General features: G+C 43.5%; 2 protein-coding genes across 2 annotated transcripts; one reads left to right on the forward strand and one right to left on the reverse strand.

The window, feature by feature from the left end:
• Positions 1 to 1,766: 1,766 nt before the first annotated feature.
• LOC144647162 (beta-glucuronidase-like) lies at positions 1,767 to 19,508 on the reverse strand. The gene is made up of 12 exons (XM_078506919.1): positions 19,276 to 19,508; positions 17,657 to 17,839; positions 17,062 to 17,237; positions 16,080 to 16,425; positions 15,196 to 15,342; positions 14,112 to 14,287; positions 13,138 to 13,284; positions 4,933 to 5,017; positions 4,152 to 4,328; positions 3,273 to 3,305; positions 2,347 to 2,449; positions 1,767 to 2,021 (listed from the first exon to the last, which is right to left on the reverse strand). The coding sequence occupies exons 1-12, from the start codon at positions 19,501 to 19,503 to the stop codon at positions 1,819 to 1,821; spliced, it is 2,004 nt and encodes a 667-aa protein (XP_078363045.1). The 5' UTR covers positions 19,504 to 19,508; the 3' UTR covers positions 1,767 to 1,818.
• Positions 7,194 to 9,314, forward strand: LOC144647175 (uncharacterized). Its single transcript, XM_078506936.1, has 4 exons — positions 7,194 to 7,383; positions 7,850 to 8,290; positions 8,666 to 8,779; positions 9,077 to 9,314. The coding sequence occupies exons 1-4, from the start codon at positions 7,278 to 7,280 to the stop codon at positions 9,091 to 9,093; spliced, it is 678 nt and encodes a 225-aa protein (XP_078363062.1). The 5' UTR covers positions 7,194 to 7,277; the 3' UTR covers positions 9,094 to 9,314.
• Positions 19,509 to 19,844: the final 336 nt, after the last annotated feature.

Genomic DNA, 19,844 nt, shown 5'->3' on the forward strand with positions numbered 1-19,844 from the left:
CAATTGAGTGTCGTAAAACCAAAACCAAAGCAATTACTCTGGCCAATCACAAAACACTGAGACAATCAAGTGAACCAATCAAAACTCGAAGCAAATACATGTAGCTGACGCGAAGCGCGGGAAAACGTGCGGTTTTGGTTTTAGTTCTGATTGGTCGAGAAAGTGGCGCGAGATTTCTTAACCAATCACTGAGCGTAGTAATGCAAAACCAAAGCAAACGCAAATAACTTTCGACACTCAAGTGAAAACCGCTCTAACAGTACAAGTGACTTTGTCCGTTTTACGTCATAGTTAACTTAGACTACAAGCTCGAGTTATCTACGGGCCAGTGGCGGATCCAGGGGAGGGGCCCGGGGGCCCCACTTTATTTTATCGGAAATAGCGCATTTTCTTTGAAGTACCGGAATTATCTTCGCAGAATTCAACATTTATAGTCAAGCTTTTAAAAGCGGGCCCCCTCCTAAGGTGAAGGTCTGGATCCGCCACTGCGGGCGAATAGTCAACGAGGCGCAGCGGGGTTAACTATACGCTCATAGAACACAAGGGCGAGTTTAATCTTTTTAGTAGAAACGCTAAACGAGTACAATCCATATTTTATGTACAGTTCGATATCTAGAACGTTCAAGGGAAATCTAAAAGGGCGCCAGTTGTCGGGGGTTCGAGTTATCGAGGGCAAAAGTAGTAAGAAAATGACCTGGAGGGGAATCGAAAAAGGTTCGAGTTATCGGGATTCAACTGTATTTTTAAACGAAAATTGGAGAATGTTTTTTTATTTTATTTCAAGAGCAACGCACGCACGATTATGTTCTATCAAGCTGTTCTATCAGCGACCAGACAACAATGTGAGATAACCAATCAAATTCACGGATTTCCAACAGAACAAGCTGAGGGTCTGCAAACAACTGCTGTTTAAAATAACATAGCCAATCAACTAAGACCGCAAAAAGCGCAATAAACCATTAAAAAAAACGTGCAATCAGTGGGAAAGCGGTGCAATGAATGGAAAAGAAGCGTACGCCAAGTCACGTGTAAGTAATTGGTTAAGAAGACATGTTCATTTTAAATGTAAGAGTGCACGAATTTTAAGATCAAGCTACAGACAACTTTCCAACCGCGAGTTTTAATCCACTGCATCACTCCTCCAAAGCCTTAATCTGCTGTGTCTGACACAATCACACGGAGAGAGGTCTAATCCAAATTCTTTCCTTATCGTTTTAGTCGGAGGAATAAGAGCAGGTTTTAATACTCGAGCGTACTGTGAGGTCACACCAAAGTCTCCTTCGCAGCCGTTTTTTGGGATGTCATGTCACATATAGCTCCACCCTTGCGTGCCATTCCAATAGGGCCCCTGGTCTGTGGGGAGAGCAGGGGGGAGAATCCGGGGGGAGAGGAGACAGCAACGGCGGCGATGAGCCGAACGCCCGACCGAGTGGGCGGACGGGGAGGAGCGCGGGACCCAGAGGCCCCGCCGGCGGGGGGGGGGGCCGCCCGCGGGGACGAGGGGGGGGGGGGCCGCGGGGGGGCCCGCGGGGCCGGGGCGCGCGGGGGAGCCGGGGGCCCGCGGACGCAGGGGCACAGCGCGGGGGAGACCGGGGGAGACAGAGGGAGGAGACGGGAGGGGGGGCGGCCGGACCGGCGAGGGTCCGCGGGGGAGGGGCCGCGACATCGGCGGCGTGGGCGCGCCGCGGGGCCGGCTGGCGGGCTGGGATGACGAGGACGCGCCCACCCACGCCCCGCACCGGGCGGCGCGGGCAGCAAAACACAAAAACGGCTGCGCAGGGGTCTAGTCACACCTTTGAGATATTCGAAATTACTTTTCTAAGTCTCTGTATCGACTCGAGCCACGTTTGCCATGTTGTAACTCTCAAATCTGAGCAAAACGTCCACATCATCTTTGTCACTCGTGCTACTTCTTCCCACTGTGATGTTCAGGTACCGCTGGCGCAGAACACGAGCAGCGGCTTTCGGCTGTCGCTGGCGAGTCAGGATCCCTTTCTTGTTACCCACAACTCGCGTTGTCTCTGAAAACAAAAAGAAAGTGGTTTGCGCTCATTTTGATTTCTCAAGATGAGAGATTTGTTGTTTCCCCGAAGAGAGAGCCTGCTCGCAGGCTAAACTATGCTGGCGGTCTACACCGACCAAACATGAAAATTAGTATCATTTAGGGCTCAAAAAAGTTTGAACCACGCCCAGTTGGTCTTCTTTAGGGGTGTTATTCCAATTTTCGGACGAGGATTACTGTCCCTTTCATATGCGAGTCCCTCCTGGTGTTTAAATAGCTAATTTACTTCCTAAACGATATTCAAGTAGTATTCTATGCAGTTCTAAACAGCAAAAGAAACTCACGTTGTTTGGTCATAAAGTCCGCAAAGTTCCATATCAGTTCACCAACAAAGAATTCTTTCCTTAGTTTATCAAACACGGGGAAGTACTGCTGAATTGTTTCAACCTAATAAAAGAAACCAACATCATATGCATCAAAACGAGAAATGAAAATCCAAAGTCTAAATCAAGCAAGTGCTACTCATAGACAATATCTTAGAGCTCTCCTAAAAAAAGATATTAAAATAGCTGTGTTCAATTTGGAGATTCGACATGTGTAGATATAAAGGGTTGATTTGATACGTCTTAAGCTTTGGAGGAAATTTAACATCACACATCTGAACGTAAGAGGTCTTCATGAAAACCACATATCTCCTACAATATAACTTAGGAGGTTCTTATGAGTTAAGACGCCAGTGCACGTAGCGACTGGGTAAAGTGAGTGAACAGGGCGTATTTCTATATCAGTGTGTATTTGTTCCGGGGGGGGGGGGTACTCCCTATAATGGCCTATACGGGGAGGCTCCGCCCGAAAGGGGTACCTTTTTCAGGCTTCAGGTATATAAAAGGGTAGGGATTTCACGAGTTTAAGTATATGAAAGGGTATGGAAATCTGTCATTTGGCTATTTAAAAGGGCCTTTAATTAAAATATTTCGAACAGACGCAATTTATGGCTGTATTATTTTAATTTATTAAGCGCTACATAAAAATGACAAGAAAACGTCCTATTTTAAGTCCAGCCATGTCTCTTAGGTATATGAAAGGGGTACCTTTTTTCAGTTAAAGGTATACGAAAGGGGTACAATTTCTGTCGAAACTGGTATATAAAAGGGTAAGGGGTTAGAACTTGGGGCGGAGCCTCCCCGTATAAAACTTTTTTGAGTACCCCCCCCCCCCGGGGGTATTTGTCTTGATAATAGTGTCTTCATAACTAGATTGCAGTTCTCACCTGATAGTCTTCAGTAAACATAACAGGGGGATCCTGGGGAGCAAACGGGGATTGTTAGTATTGCATTTCTATTTGATCTAACAATACAAGCGGGTGAAAGAATTAACCAAGGATTAATGATATCATAAACTTGATTGCACGACTAACTGACGGACGGACGGACGGACGGACGGACGGACGGACGGACGGACTGACTGACTGACTGACTGACTGACTGACTGACTGAGACTGACTGACTGACAAAGGGCCGTGCCCCGAAACGTTTGTACGTTTAAAGTTTTTGACAATAAAAAGTTTTAGAACCATTTTTTTTTATGTTTCTAAGTGTCACGTATCATTATTGCGGTTTTCAGTGAAATGCGAACTCTGAAATTCAATCCTCAACCGACGGTTTACACTTTTTGCTGCCGTCAATCATCTTGGCGGACCTTCCGGGAAACAGAAGTTCACTTCAATCGGGTCAAAAGGTCACGTCCCTCGAATGAGATTGGTTGATTTCTATCCATTTTGTTTGTTTCTGTTTTTCATGGTTCGTTGGCTGTCGCCGTAATTTTAAATGACGGCAGCGAAAAACGCAATCGTTAGTTGGATTTTGAATCTTAGAGTTCGCATTTCACTGAAAACCCCAATAAATTTATTTCATTCTTTTGACTGACTGACTGACTGACTGACTGCGGACTGACGGACGGACGGACGGACGGACGGACGGACGGACGGACGGACGGATTACAAATTTATGGACTAAACATTCTTCCAAATCACCTGAAACTTCTTATGTTTGTAACAGAACTTTCTGAAGGAAGGATTCTCAGTTGTCGAAGTTAAGTACTTGTCCAGTTAGAGATGGAATGACCGAGCAAGACCCTTTTTTTAGCTCACCGTGTGAAGTCCCGCAATTGTGTCAGCCCCATACTCAGATTGCGCAACTGGTTTATAGAACTTGTCAAACCAGGCCCTAAGCTCTCCCTCCAGCTGCCGACTAATGAGTTGTATTTGACCGGCATCTTGGTACCAGGCGTAGTATCGATTGCACAAAATGACATCAACATACTGCACCTGTTGAAATATCACAAACAGAGAGAATAATATATCTTATTCCACGCCATAATGAATACAACCAATCAGACGGCTGGAAAGCTGCTGTAAAATAGACAGTATTTCAAAGGTTGTATCTGATTGCATAGGGGTTTTCCCTGACAACGACGCAGTCGTTTAAAGAAGCTACGTCACGCACAACGCATCTTGAAAAAATTGGCAAGTTTTTTTCAAGTTCGTCATTCGCAATCCGTCTTAATCTTCGTAAGTCAAAACCATCCTTGTTTATTTTTGGCTTTTTATTTCTCCGTGGTTGTTTTTATACGATAGAAATCTCTTCTTTTGAAGTTTTCTTCAATTTGAAAGTAATCAGAAGAATGACTTAAAATACGTCTACGAACGAACCTTCTTGGAAAAAGTAAACAAATTTAATCAGTAACGGTCAGGGAAGGGGATTCTCAGTTATCGCGCTTAGGTACTTGTCCAGTTTGAGTTGGAATGGTCTAGCAAGACCCTGTTTTAGCTCACCATGTAAGGTCCCACAATTGCGTCAGCCCCATAGTAATAAATCTCAATTTAAAATCTTCATTGAAATGTAAAGCGACTAATGCTTCTATAAACTCACCGCGTGGTCCGTCTCAGCTTTTGCTGCAGTGACAAATGTTACAGGACGGGTTGGGTCCAAGAAGCGAGTGAATTCGATTACTGATCTGTTGAAAAAGGTGACATTAAAACAATTCATTCAAACAGCTCACTCGTTCAAGCAGCGCTTTAAGTGAGATGGCCTTTAAGGACTAGCGAACGAGATGTCCAGGCAGTTGTGTTTCGATCTTGGGTAAGATGAATTAAATTTTGCGCCACCATCATGAACTGTAGACTTGCACCAAGTCGCCCTCTATAGGCGAGGACATACCTAAAAGGACTTTGAGAAAGTCTATCATGACTCGTTCGCGCACGTTTTCCCGCGCTTCGCGCCGGTTACATGTATTTACTTTTCGATGATTGGTTCACTGGATCGTCTGCGTCCTTTACGATTGGCCAGAGTAATTACTTTGGTTTTGATAATACTACACTCAATTTAAAAGCGCTCTATACGTTGGATAAGGTGATCCACCCTTTCAACAACTGGGCCGTGGGGTGCTTTTGTTGAAAGTACCGAGAACTGTTCGGACCTTCCAATTTTTTGGGTCTCTTTTCGGGTGCATTTTTGGAATCCAAAAAGTGTTTCTCACAGCGTCCGATTTCTTCCGATATTTTGGGAGATTTGTTCGTGATTTGTAACGCGAGGAATTGCGCAACATGAAATTTTAAAGCCTGTGATTGATTCAGAAATTGAAGAAAAGTGTTATTTAAGCCAAGTTTAAATACTAATTATATAGCTGTCAGTAAATCCTATATTGTCAGCGCAGCTATTTTTCCTTAATTTTTGAGAACTGTCCAATTTGAGATTAAATTTGGATAGTTTCAATTAGGACTTTTAGGTAAAATGCACAAACTGTCCAATTTAAGAAAAATTGGACAGTTTTGTCTCAGCCAATCAAATCGAAGGAAAAATAACATGTGACGGATATTAGCCAATTAGCACAAAGCATAGCGTCAGCCCTGTAGACTTGTCGCATTGTTAGTCGACAATGGCGGAATTTTATAAGGCAAGTTTGCTACGTTTTTCCATTCCTTTTGGGCTTTTCAGCAATAGTAACAACAAAGGGGAGGGACGTGGTCCGATGGAGTGAAGACGCGTTTTTGAGCTCCGAAAACCTGAATATCAATCATCGTGCATGTCAGGACTAGATCGGAAGAGCCTGCAAGATTGCGGACCGGAAGACAGCCGCCGGGGAGGCCGACGCCCGAAGACGATGAAGTGAAGAAGGAGGAAGATGAGGAATGACCACGGAAAAGTGTGCACAAGAGAGAAGCAAGAGCGAGGGAGAGAGAAATGAACCAGAGCAGACAGCCGAAGAGAGTCGCCAGAGTGACGATATGAGAGACGGAAGAAGCCGAGGAGCAAGAAGTGGAACACAGAGATCCGACCAAATCCGCAAAGGGGGAGAAGATGGGAGATGAGTCAAACCTTGGAGACGAGAGAGGAGAACGTCACGAACAGGAGGGGCGAAGCAGTGAGACCCGGGAACAGCCGCAGTGAGAAGTGCGAGAGAAAGTGAGGACTCACACTGTGAGGGCGTGCGAAGAGGGAGGGCACGGAAGGAGAGGGAGGGGCGCGGGGGCCGGGAGTGGTTGCCGAAGGGGATTCCTCGGGGAGGGGGGGGAAAGGGGGGAGGGGGAGGGGAGGGACGAGGAGAAGGTGAGAGAGGTGGACGAGAGCGGGAGGGGTGGGGGGGGGGAGGGGGGGGGGGGGGAGGAAGGGGGAGAGAGTGGGAAGGGGGAGGGGGAGTGAGGGGGAGGGGGGAAAGGGAGGGGGGTCGAGGAGAGGGGAGAGAGATAAGAAGGGGAGAACGGGAAAAAAAAAAAAAAAAAAATAGTTTTTGATTGTAGTGAAAAAAAAAAAAAAAAAAAATAAAAAATAAAAAATAGTAACAACAAAGAGAAATTTTCTACGTTGTCAGAAGAGGAGCTAGCTACACTAAGAAGCAAAAACCAAGAGCAAAACACCTCCAATAGTAAAAAACTTGGGTGAATGTAAGTGCAGCAAAGCGAAGCAAGAAATCTGCCTGAGTTAGATTCCTCTAGTACGTATCAAAATTTGTACAGAGATAGAGCGACGGAATACAGTTTCGGAATTATGTATATGTTACGGCGTAAGTCGAGACCCAGGAGGCTCTTTGGGGACTGAGTCGAGAGCTCGACGTAGAACGGAGGACGGACCGACCAATCAAATAAAAGCGCGCGCTTAGACAGTTCAATTGTTACGTCGAGCGCGCGAACATTCATTCGCACTGACATTGTTGTTGCGAGCAGACGTGTTTTGAAGCGCTGCGAGAAAAAAGCTTGAAAAAGACGAGTTTGTTCACCATGAACGTTTACAAAGTAACGCTATGCCTTATACTGGTGTCTTGTTATCCAGTTCACTTATTTGTAGCTAACTTTGCTGCAACAGTACAAGAAAATCAGGACAGAGGTAGGAATGAAGCGAGTATGGTATTCTCTCAAATATATCTGTTGTTCCTGTCAATGAAGTACATGTTTTGGGTCACCTAAGTTTAATTGATCACTAAACCCGCCACTTGATCAGTTTTGAATTCTGGCAAATAATTTTGTTTGTGTTTTTTTTCCGAAGCTGTCTTTTGAAAATGATTTTCTACGCTTGAATCGTTGAGAGATTTTTTTGACGTTTTGACGTCACAGTCACCAAAAAGCGCGCGCTTACCATGAGCGCGTGCTTAGTTCGTTACCAGGAAATCCGCGTGGGGTTATGCGGGCGCGCACACTCGAAAAAATGCAAAATGAAAAAAAAATATTCTCAAACAGGCGACATCCCTTCTTAGATAATTGATCCAGCCCGCTGTTTTCGTCACGAAGGTGTACTGTTAAAGAGTGTTCAGTTTTGTAATAAGTTAATTAATGCTGATCTTTCGTTTTTTTAGGTATCACAAGTCCTATCTCTTTCCATACGTTCCGTATCAGCGTGTGGTTGTGTGTTCTGTTGTATTTGTACCTTTTCCTGAATTACTGCTACGCATATTACATGCAATGCAAGATTCGTTATGGTCCCGGCTGGTCTGCTAAAACTCAGAAGATGGGTTATAGCGTTTGCCTGGCACCCGAACTACCCTACATTGATTGCAGTCGCCAGTTCTGGCCAGCTGAAAGCCACGTGACCAACGAATCAACCAATCATACTCTGTCAACAGCAGTGACTCATTCCCAGATTTCTGACAAAGAAGAATCAATCCGTCCACAGATGAACCCTTGCACTCGTGTTACCTGGGTCCGAGTCCACGACTTAATGAACCTGGCTCTTAGAAAGCGCCAAAGGCGCGATATTATTGGGCCCAGGTCACCTCTGACTCCACTTAGGTTAACAGGTGAATAACGTTTTTCATTGTTTAAGAAGCTGTGTAAATTAAATAAAATAAAATGATCCCTCAATGGCGAAATCGTAATTACACATTAAAGTACATGTCAGAGAATTATAGACCATGTCATGTAATATTGACATTGGTTTTGTTCTTTTAGTTGATGTTACGGCCAGTCTTAACAAATATTTCAGTAAACCAGTATCTCCTTAAACGGCATACATTGCCTATTTAGAATGATTTTCACGTTGAATCTTAGAGGATAACCATATTATAAGTAAACTTTCTTCATCGATTTCCGTCTTTATCTCTCAACCATTCCTTGCTAAAAAATTTAATCATTAGAGTATCATTGGTAACATTCTTTAATTTGTTTCATGTTAGGACTTCTCAACTCAACTGCAAGATACAACGGAGTAATGGGCCTGGCACTAGCACAACGCAAAAGGCGAGATTTTATTGGTCCCAGGTCTCCTCTGACTCCAGTCCTGTTAACTGGTGAGATTTTATTGTATTTGCACCCTTTGTAAGTTTTATTCTCCACTCACAGTTGGTACTTCGAAGATGACATGTTACAATAAGTCGCGAACTTACGCAAACAAAACTCCCTCCTCCCACCCAACTCCTGAACTCCTGGCACTCACGTCAATCTAAGAAACAAGAAGCTTGACGTTTTGAAGTTTGACTCGAAACTATTTAAATTTGACCCCGATCACTTTGCAAATATTAGACTTATTAGTGCTCCTCAGATTTAAGTGTTGACTAATGTTTTTTTACCCTTGCCTTTTCTTTCAGATTTTGGCCTGCACTAAGAAAGTACTCTCAAATGACGATTTACCTTGTACATATTTGATTTTTGACTTGGAAAAAAAAAAGAAACAATTGTAATTCAATGCTTCTTTGTTTTGTTGAATGTATTGTTCGTACGATCGTTTGAGGTGTTTATATGTGCACATTTATAACAGTGTTCATAAAGTGTCATACGTGTGTTGGTTGTATCAATTTGAATCAAATAAATATTTTGTTAATTGTATGGTTGGCCTGTTTTCTTTGAATATTTATCAATTATTACGGCAGATTTTGGGAGACGTGGTGGCATATTGGTTAGCGTACTGAACTCCGTATTGAGCAGTCCGGATTCGAATACAGGCCAGCTGCGGGTCACTCAGCTATGTTATTGGGCAAGACAATTCACTCACATAGTGCTTCTCTCCACCCAGATGTATTAAACAATTATTCAACGAGCGCGCGTTAGATATGAGATGGTAGATAATTATATAACCATCTCATATCCAACAAAAGCGAGTGGAATAATTGTTTTATTAAAAACGCTCAAAGAATTGCAATATTTGAGTTGCCCAGCTATTTTCGTTGACGCGTATCGGCTACCAAATTTGTGGCCAATGCCATAAGAGCTCATATACCATTGCCTGTTAACCAATCAAATCACAGGAATTGCAATATACCATTGCTAGTTTTTAATAAAAATGGGCCTGGGTGAATTTACTGCTGGGGGTTAACCTATGATGGCCTAGCATCCTATCCAGGGGGGAGTAGAAATGCTCCTAGTCGCTTAATGCTACGGAAACCGGGATAGGCTCCGGCCTGATGGACCCAATGCCCAATTTTCCGACGAGCACCCTCATCATTTTATTCGGGAAGTTCCCCCGGGACAATTTGTCACTCTTCGTGTGAAACAATCCTGTCCGACTGAAGTGACTGTAGTGACGTTAAAATGAAGCCAGAAGTTCGCTCTTCTCTATCTCTATCTAATTTTGATGCGTATGTGGGGAACCCAACTCAGTGCAGCGGTGTCAACTGCAATTTTTAAACCAATCACAGGTGGAAAATTGAAGCTCACGTTATTTTCTAGCGTTTCGAGTCACAAACAGATCCCGCAAAATATCGGCAGAAAGTCGGGCGCTCTGAGAAACACTTTTCGAAACCCGAAAAATGCGCTCGAAAAGAGCCCGAACTGTTTGCTTGACTGATACAAAGGCACACCAGGGCCTAGTTGTTCACTGGGTGGGTTACGTTATACAACGGATAGAGCAGTTTTCAATTGCGGTTTTCAATTGAGTGTTGTAACATCAAAAGGAGAAGCCACGAGCCAAGCGGCCCACACTGCCGGAGCTTTCCCGGTTTCCGTTATTACGGCTAGGGTTTTTTTTTCTCCCCCTTTGGGTTTTTTTTCCCCCCCCTTTTCCCCTCTTTTGGGGGAGGTATTTCCAAAAAAAAAAAAAAAAGCCCCCGGCCCGGGCCCAACCCGCCCCCCGGGCCCCGCCCCTCAACCATAGCCCCCCCCCCCCCCTAACATCAAAACCAAAGTATTAATCACTCTGGTCAATCACAAAGGACGGAGAGTGTCGCAAACAAACCAGTGAACAAATCAACTCAATCAAACTCTCGAAGGAAGTACATGTAGCCGGCGTAAAGCGCGAGAAAACGCATGCGAAAGGGTTAGGATGGCCTTTGGTTTTACTTTTAACTGGACGAGGAAGTGGTGCGAAATTTTAAATTTAAAACGAATCTCTAAGCATAGTAATGCAAAAGCAAATGCGAATTACGTTCAAGACTAAAGTAAAAATCACTCTAAATCGCTATCCAATTGACAAAGGATAAATTCTGGTGGTAGAAAATCAACTATATGCATGTTGGATGGCAAACTACGCACTGTGACGTGACATCAACGACAAAGAAAAGTCACGCTTTTCTGGTTGAAGCAGTCGCGTTATTTTGGAACATTTTCCCTTATATTATTACGTGATAAAGATATTGTTGTGGTCACCTAGAAAAGAGATTACGCCTCGCGATCCACAACACTACTAAGTAACCGAGGGGGGAGCAGACACGACCAATCAGAATGCGACAACGACGTGGAGAGGACAAAAGCACAGCGGAAGGGAAGGAAGACACTTCAGAGTACACACCATAGCAAAGCGATCTCGCCAGCATCCGACTCAACCGCGAGAGGAAAAAGAGGCCAGACCGAAAGGGGGACAGCGCGCCAGGTGGGGGACCCGCCAATGGGGGACGACCGACCCGAGATTCCCCACCTGGCAGGGAGCGTCGCCCCATCACAATAATACGGAACGTCATAAAACGCACTCACAAAAGCGGAAAACAAACACTCTCGAACGATCGTGTGATACGAACTAAAGTGACTCGAATGAGAGAAAGCGGGAGAACAGAGCACAGAAGAAAGAAAGGAAGAGGAAGAGGTAGAAGGCAAAAGACGACCATAATCGCCCAATACAAGACAAGATCACAGTGTGTTCCAGTCGTCAACTCTGCCACGAATATCCATGACTGACGTGGCTAACAGAGAGACACCAATAAAGAACAACATCATATAAGAGCCGCACCTAACAGGAGAAAGGAAAGAAAATGAAAGCGTAGGTATCACGGACAGGACCGAAGACGACGAAAGACAGAGAGAAGACAACAAGAAAAAGCGAGAGGAGATATTACGTGATCCTTCTAGGATCACGTAAACAGGTATAGTCGGATGGGGGGGTGGAGGAGGGAGGGAAGGGGAGCGGAAGTGGATGGGGGAGATAACGAGGATGGGGGAAATGAGTGTTCGGGAGATACCGAAAGAAGTATTAAATAGTGTGGGAAAGAGGAGAAGAAGAGAAGGAAGGAGGGAGGGAGGAGGAAGAGAAGAGCTAGACGAATGGGCGAAAGGGGGAAGAGTAAGAAGAGTACAGTGTTAACATTGGGGAGGGAATTTCGGCCAGGAGAATCAGATGGATGTGGGAGAGGCCGGATGCGGAAGAGAGAGTACCCCAAGACACACACATCGACGAGCCCAGATATCCCGTTCCGAAGTGGGAGAGGACGAGGAGAGATAGTGGGACGCCGAGAGGAGATGCGACGATGGAGGAAGAGAGAAAGGGAAGGGGGGGGAGGGGGAGGAGGGAGAGGAGGAAAAAAAAAAAAAAAAAAAAAGGGAACGGAAGAAAGAAGCAGAGCTAAGGAGGGAAGCAAAAGAAGCTCGGAGAAGAAAAGGAACGCACTCGAGAAAACAGACCGGGGCAATATTGTGGAATGTATGAAGGAAGAATATAGGAGAGCAGAAGGGGGATGGAAGAGAAAGACGGGCGAGAGAAGGAAGGAAAGAGAGAGGGGGGGAAGGTGTATAGTCTGCGAGAGTTGTAAAAAAAGAAGAGAGGAGAGGGGAGGAGTGAGAGGATGGATTAGGAGGGGGAAGAGAAGAGGGAGGAAAGGCTAGGGAAGAGAGAAGAAAAAGAATGAGGAATAAGAAGAAGAAGGGCGGGATCGTGGGGGTACAAGACGAGAGACGACGACGAGACTCGGTGGAAGCCCGAGTGAGGATGTTGGGACATGGAAAAGTGGGGAGGAGAGTGCGAGAGGAGAGGGGGAGAATCCGAGGGTAGTTGCGTATGATGTGGTTCGTGAAGAGAGAAAGAGTGACTAAGGCACGATTCGGTGTGAAGGAAAGTGTGAAGAGGGTTGACCTCGAAATATGATGTGTGATACAGAGAGTGTGTTGTGTCGGATGCAAAACACCAAGAAAGAAAAGAAGGGGATGGGGGATAGAAACGGGGCGACGGCCACGCGCGGAGGAGAACGGGGGCCAAAAACGGGCGGAACGCGGAGAACGCGGCGCGATCCAAGCCCAATCGCGGCGCGAACGCGGGCGATGCGCCAATCGCGGGGCCAAAAACGCGCCGCGATCGCGGTAAAATTTTTACAAGGGAAGTTCAGTTTAGTCTCTAGCACAGTGCAATAGAGATGTGTAATAGAGATACCAATAAAATGACCATCAGATTTGCAGTGTACATTTTAACACATTTAGTCCCTATAGTAATAGGCAAAAAGTGTAATCTTACTGGAAGTAGGGTCCTGCCTCAGCATAATTGGATGCTGGTTCATTGGCTACAGACCACATGACTACTGATGGTCGATTCTTGTCACGACGTACCAACTCAGCCATGACATCCAAGTGGTGTTGGAGAGTGTCGTTCCTGAAGTTGTCTCTGCAACAGGAAACAAATGTCAATAGTTGCCATCATCCAGAAGGATGCATACCCTTTTCGGAAAGGTTTTGGTAGAAAATATTTTGAAGTAAAGAAATGACCCTTGCAGTGAAATTGTAATTAAGAATATTGCAAAGAAAGAAGCCTGAGAAAAACACCTAGGGGCTCAACGGAATTTGAACCCAAGACCCCCGCAATACCGGTGCAATTCTCTACCAACTGAGCTAGATGAAGCCACGCATTGGGAGCAAGGCCAATTGTGAGTTCTTATTTTTCCTGTGAAAGGATTGAAAGATGTGAAGAATATGAGAGAATCTGTATTTGAACTGCGGATAGATGTAAACTAAAGAAATTATCCTCGCAGTGAAATTGAAGAAAGAAGCACGGGAAAAAACTCAGGGCTTTAACGGGATTTGACCCCATGACCTCCGCGATACGGGTGCAATGCGCTACCAACACAGGAAAAATCAAGAACTCACAATTGACCTTGCTCCCATGTGTGGCTTCATAGCACAGTGGTAGAGCATCGCATCAGTATCGCGGAGGTCACAGGTTCAAATTCTGTTGAAGCCCTCAGCCAGAGTTTCTTTCTCGAGCATCCCCGCTCCCTTAACTCCCCTTGGGAGTCCACAGCACTACATTTTTGAGGGGAGGGGGGTTGTGCAACAGTTGTTGTGATATACACCATTCAGGGCTAGTGCCAAAACTCACTTAATGCCACAGAACATAAACGGTTAGTGTCAGCTGAGTTAAGGACTTGATGGATCAATTTGTTTTTGAAACAAAAAAACAAAGTTTGCACGCTCTGGCAAACATTCCCCACTTACCTTTTAATTCCAACTCCAGGGCTTTCATCAATAACAACAATTCCTTGTTGATCAGCCATGTCCATGATTTCATCAGCGTATGGGTAGTGACTGGTGCGGAAACAATTTGCCCCAAGCCATTTGATCAGGTTGAAGTCTTTGGCAATGAGGGCATAGTCCATTCCTTTGCCACGAATCTAAGGCAAAAATGACAACACAAATAACAAACAACTTGAAAATGTAGCCATTAATCGACATGGTTATAAAAGACTGGATGTGGCTGTGGGGATGAAGAAGAGAGTAACTATCAAGTTATTGCAGAACTTGCAGTGTTTAATAACAACCTTTCCAAAAAAAATTCTTGATTAGATAACAGTTTTATGCCTTTTTGAACATCAGGAAAACATAAATTCACAGCATTTTTAAGGTGACAAGCTTAATAGAACAGTTGTATTGGTTGATGGAAACAGCACCAATCGATTCTGTGTTGACTACAGTGCATTTAACAAAAGCACAACCGAGAAAGCCAAAATTTTCATAAGGCTAGAGAACACTCACAAGCACAAGCAGATTTCACACATTGCATTTATTGTCTTTTCATCATTAAAGCTAGTTCGTTGGTCTCAACAAAAAAAATTTCACTTTTTGTTTATTGCATTCAAATGATCAAATGACGTGGCATGTTTAATGTTTATACAGGGAATGTTGCAAAAAGTCATGTGTAATTTTGTAATTTATTTACCCACGTGACACGGAAGAGCTCAGGAGCTCGTAAAGATGTGTACATGCATCCGAGATCGAATTGGAATTTGGAGTGTTGGTTTTTGTGGAGGGAGGAAAACCGAAGAAATTCGGAGAAAAACCCTCGGAGCAGGAACGAGAACCAACAACAAAATCAACCCATATATGGCACCGGGCGGGAATCGCACCCGGGCCACATTGGTGGGAGGCGAGCGCTCTCACCACTGCGCCACCCCTGCTCCCCTTACAAAGAATGACTGGCCAAAGCCCTAAGTGGGCATAGGGCCGGCCTTACAAAGAATAGCCCGAACAATAACACAAATTGTGCTATACACATGTAAATTATTTCCATAATACAACTTACATCAGAATCTTCATGCTTGCCAAATCCTTTAAAGTAGAATGACTCATTGTTTATAAGAAACTTTGTTCCCTTCACCTCAACTGATCTAATGCCCACAGGCAAATGGTACACGTCATCCACATCTGGTGAAAATGAATGTGTTGTCACCTGACAAGAAACAGTTAAAGGGTACTAGTCAGAAACTACATATATGCTGCTTACTGCCTAAAATGGTTTGGCTATTACCCTATCAACTTTGAAAAAGTCTACCAAACACAAAAGGACTATCTTGGAAAGGAAGATCTAATCATTTTTCAAACTTCCTCTGATCACAAATTGTTGCTTTTCAGTATTGGTGTGGAATTGTGTTTGTATTATTAGCTAGCAGTCCTACTTTGCCTCCCTTTTAATAAGGGGGGGGGGGGATCTGAGGGTACAGGTTTAACATGACAGTGTAATTCCCATCCACCCTTTCATTGGATATTATTTTTTACTGAAATATTGTGTCTGGCTCCCAGGTCGGCGTAGGGGAATGCATATTGTGTTTCTATTGGTTGAAGTGCCAGCAGCCATGTGGGTGGTTTTCATCAGGGGGCTGGGTTGTGTTGTTAGCCTCTGGCACTCTCTGGGCATCCAACTTATCTGTGATGAATATTGTCAAATTGTTTTCAGTCACTCACCTCCTTCCACACACACACAAACTATATCCTAAATGATCCAAAAAGGAAATTAAGCTTGTTACAATTTGGTAAGTTTGGAGTCAACGCTAGTGCTATGTTATGGGTTGGGCTAGCTAGCTAGCCAACCCATCACGTATTTGATATGTCATTGATTATTGTCCATGCACCCAACCTTTTACAACCTTAAGACCTGCCAAGGGTTGTGTATTTGTTTAAAAACTACACCTTCAGTGAATAGAGGTATGCTGGCTGATCACTCATTCCAATTGGCCACCAAAGCTTTGGATTCTTAACAACCAGTGTCCCTTCAAACAGGTCAGAACCTTGAGCTGAGGCTACGACATTGCCGGCCTTGTCCACAAGTTCGTACTTCATTGACACATTAACAGGTCCTGAGGAAGACACTGTGCTAGAAAAGTTGACCACACCCTCCTGATCTGAGTGGCTTGTTGTTATGGTGATGTCTGACAGATACACAACAGGGGTGGTGTACAGCTTGACAGGACGATGAATACCGGCATAGTTGAAAAAGTCAAAGTCAGTTTCTTGAATAAAATATCCAGGAGGATACCTGAAATCAGATCATCAGATTGCTCAATGTGTACGTTGATATAGGACATCATAAGAGAATTAGTGCTTACCTCAAACTTTGTAGAAATAGAGCTTGGGAGTAAATTGACAGTTAGGAAGTAAAATACACAATTTTAAGGTCCCTGCGTATACGTAGGCAGGCAAGTAACAAAATTTAGGTTATTAGGTTGTTTATCCGATTTGCATGCTTTGTTAAAAAGTGCTTTTCACTCCCTTTTAGAACTTGGCCAAGGCAAATAATGAAAAACTTATTTGTGTAGTGAATTCCCAGTGCATGGTTGCCACAGACATCAGTTTTCAAAATTCACTGAATTTTCCCTGACTAAACAAATAAAAAAGGTCAAATATAGTAGCAGCCTCCAGCCTCCACTTTTGAAAAAAAAAAAACATTGCTGAGATCACATTGATCTGAAATCTTTCTTCCAGCCTTCTGTTGTATGAAATCAGCAGTGACTTTTCTTCAAAATGTCAATTTTTCCCCCTGTCTCCAAATAAAAGTTCCTGACTTTTCCCTGATCTTAAAGAATCCCTTGACCATTTCCTGTACTGTGGCAACCCTGCAGGTATAAAGTGTCCTAATCTCTGACTCTCTCTAACTCTCTAAGTCTGTACTTACCTATCCCCATCTACAAGATACTCAATGGCCCCAGGAGGTAGGGTAGAAGGTGTCAATGTGTTGTTCACTGCTGCAGTGATTCTGTTAACTTTACCGAAGGACAACAGTGAGGTGACATCTGCTTCAAATGGCAAATGACCTCCAGAATGGGTCATCACTTTTTTGCCATTTAGCCACTGAAAAATCAAAACAACATAAGGTAACTAAGATCGCTTAGCTTAAGCTCGGTGACATTAAGTGCACAGACCAAATAACAATTATTTTAACTAATTACTGTAGAATTTCATTTTTAAAAACATTTGCGCTAATTGTTGATGCACACCCTTAACTGGGCACATAATTCACAATTCATTCGCAACATGATATCATGTTATGCATTGAGTAAAAGGCCACATAAAGGGCTGGTAGCCGTTGCGTAAACTTTGCTTGCAGGTTTCGTCGAATGTCCTTGATTAGAATTTCTCTCTTAAAGGCAAGACTGGCAAGCAGACATGATCAAACCATATGTTTGCATTTTGGTGGGTGTAGGGTGGTTGGATTGTAAGTGAAACATTGCTTAGACAAGCACAAAAAGTACTGGTATAATAAAACATACCACCATGGTGTTATAATGTGCACTCTCAAAACGGAGAACAACCCTGATTTGGTCTGATTTCCATGTCTTTGGAGCATAAACTTCTCTGTCATACCACACCCAACCAATGAAGTCCCTTAAGGCCCTGTCCTGTGTGATGTCATTGTAGCTTGATGGGACAGGCATAGGAATGACTTCACCTGTCTGAAATGATCCAAAAAGTTATGTTAGTTGTTTTTAAAAGATTATACAGGTACTAACTGCATGTAAGTTATAAATAAATGGCATGTGATGCATGCAGAAGTGATGACGTTTCACAAAGGGGGTCTTTAATAATTTTCAAGAAATTTGTCAAAAAATTAATGGAAATAAAAGTAGCTGACAACTTTTGTGTTTAACGACTGTTACACAAAAGCAGCATTATCTTGTAGTGTGACATCTGGTATACAAAATATGATAGAGCAAGGTCAAACACTGTCGTCTAATATCGTTTACACGGGCCCTTAATTTCTGTTCACAAAATCTAATAGTTATAGAGCTTGTCAAATATAATTTGTCTTGTTTATACTTTGTATGAGTCCTTTCTTAATGTCTGGGAGTATTTTGCCGTGTTCTATGCAGCGATTTCTTCTTGAGTTTAACTTGATTTCTCTTCATTTAACATTTTATTCCCGTAGTTAGTTCCTAGTCCTATATATTTGGTTCTATTGATAGGCCTAGGTTGATCGGGCGCAACAAAAAAACACATCAATGTACAGATCTGGTCCACTCGCCTGATGATTTTTTAGCGGTGATGTCATCAAAACATACCTGGATTCTGTATGTCATGAAGCTCTGTTCATGGATACTAAATTGAAGTTCGGATCACTTTGGCAAGTTTCCGTTAGTATGTTGTCAAAATTGTCACATTAAAAACAGCATCAAACATCAGTTGGAGTGAAACTTCACCACACAGTTTTCAAGTAATGTGGATTCAGATTTGAACGAGAAGGCAAATTTACACAAAAAATAGCACAGATTGGCGGATTTGCCTACCCCTACTCCGGTCCCCCACCCCACGCCCCACCTTATACTGTACTGCAGTATCAATATTTTAGAAAAATATGGTAACCCTGTTATTTCCAACTCTATGCTCCACTCTCAAACAATTTTTCTTTCCCTTGGGTGTTTAGGATAGCAGGTTCATACTGTACGTTGTTTTTGTCCTTGTCTGTTGACTTCTTTGACTGTTTTGCGTTATATATTTTGACACATGATACTGATAAACTTGATCACTATATTTGATACGAAGGTCAAGAGAGTCAACAAATATTCCCACATTATCAGCAAGCATGGTGGGTGGGCAATTCACGTGAACTTTTTTTTAACAAGAAACATGGAAAATTGGTGATAGTTTCTGGTTCTGAAGTAGAGGCAAATTCTGTATTAAAACGTTCTAGATAAGTTCTTTCGCTTCTGTTTTGTTTACCATATATTCAGATGTATAACATGCAGATCAGCTTAAGATATGTGGGTCATATATCGGTTTGATTTCGTGAACAAGCTAGAGATCCCAACAAGAAACTTTTAAAGGGCGTGAAGCCCCACAAATCAGATTTCCTGGCGATTTTATACACCACATATAAATATCAACTTCCTACCTGCCAAAGAGGTTTAGCAAACCAGCTCTGCTCAAACCCAGCGTTCCTGTTTGCGGACATATCTGCCCGGAAATTCCAAAATCCACTCAAATCCTTCACTTCTCGACTCTCGGAATCTCTTGGAAATAACATGCCTGGTAACTTAGCATTGCTAGTGCTAACAGGAAGGTGGAAACATGAAAAAACCGCAATAAAAGCGAACAACACCTCCATTGCTTTCTGCGCCATACTGAATGAGGGATATCACGAGTAGAGGTGTAGTCACGCTAGCAGTGATGAAAAGGTACCGGAGGGGGGGGGGTCACGTTCCTTGTTAAATTTTCTGCGATTGTTTTTCATCGAATTTTAAACGTGCCAAAATAGCAGATCTAAGTAAAAACAGATTTCCCCTATGGTTGTCAAGTATGATAGTTTAAAAAAAAAAAAACTGCTAGATCATAACCTGGCATAATCGATTAAAACGTTATTCCGTTCAATCCGCACTTTCCCCTCCCCTGAAAGTCTGTTCTGAAACGGAAAGGAAGCTGGTGCAAACAACAGGTTTTCGCGCGGGTCATTCCGCGGGATCA

This window comes from Oculina patagonica, chromosome 3 (assembly GCF_052425735.1).
Source record: "Oculina patagonica isolate OP01 chromosome 3, crgOcupat, whole genome shotgun sequence".
Lineage (NCBI taxonomy): Eukaryota > Metazoa > Cnidaria > Anthozoa > Scleractinia > Oculinidae > Oculina > Oculina patagonica.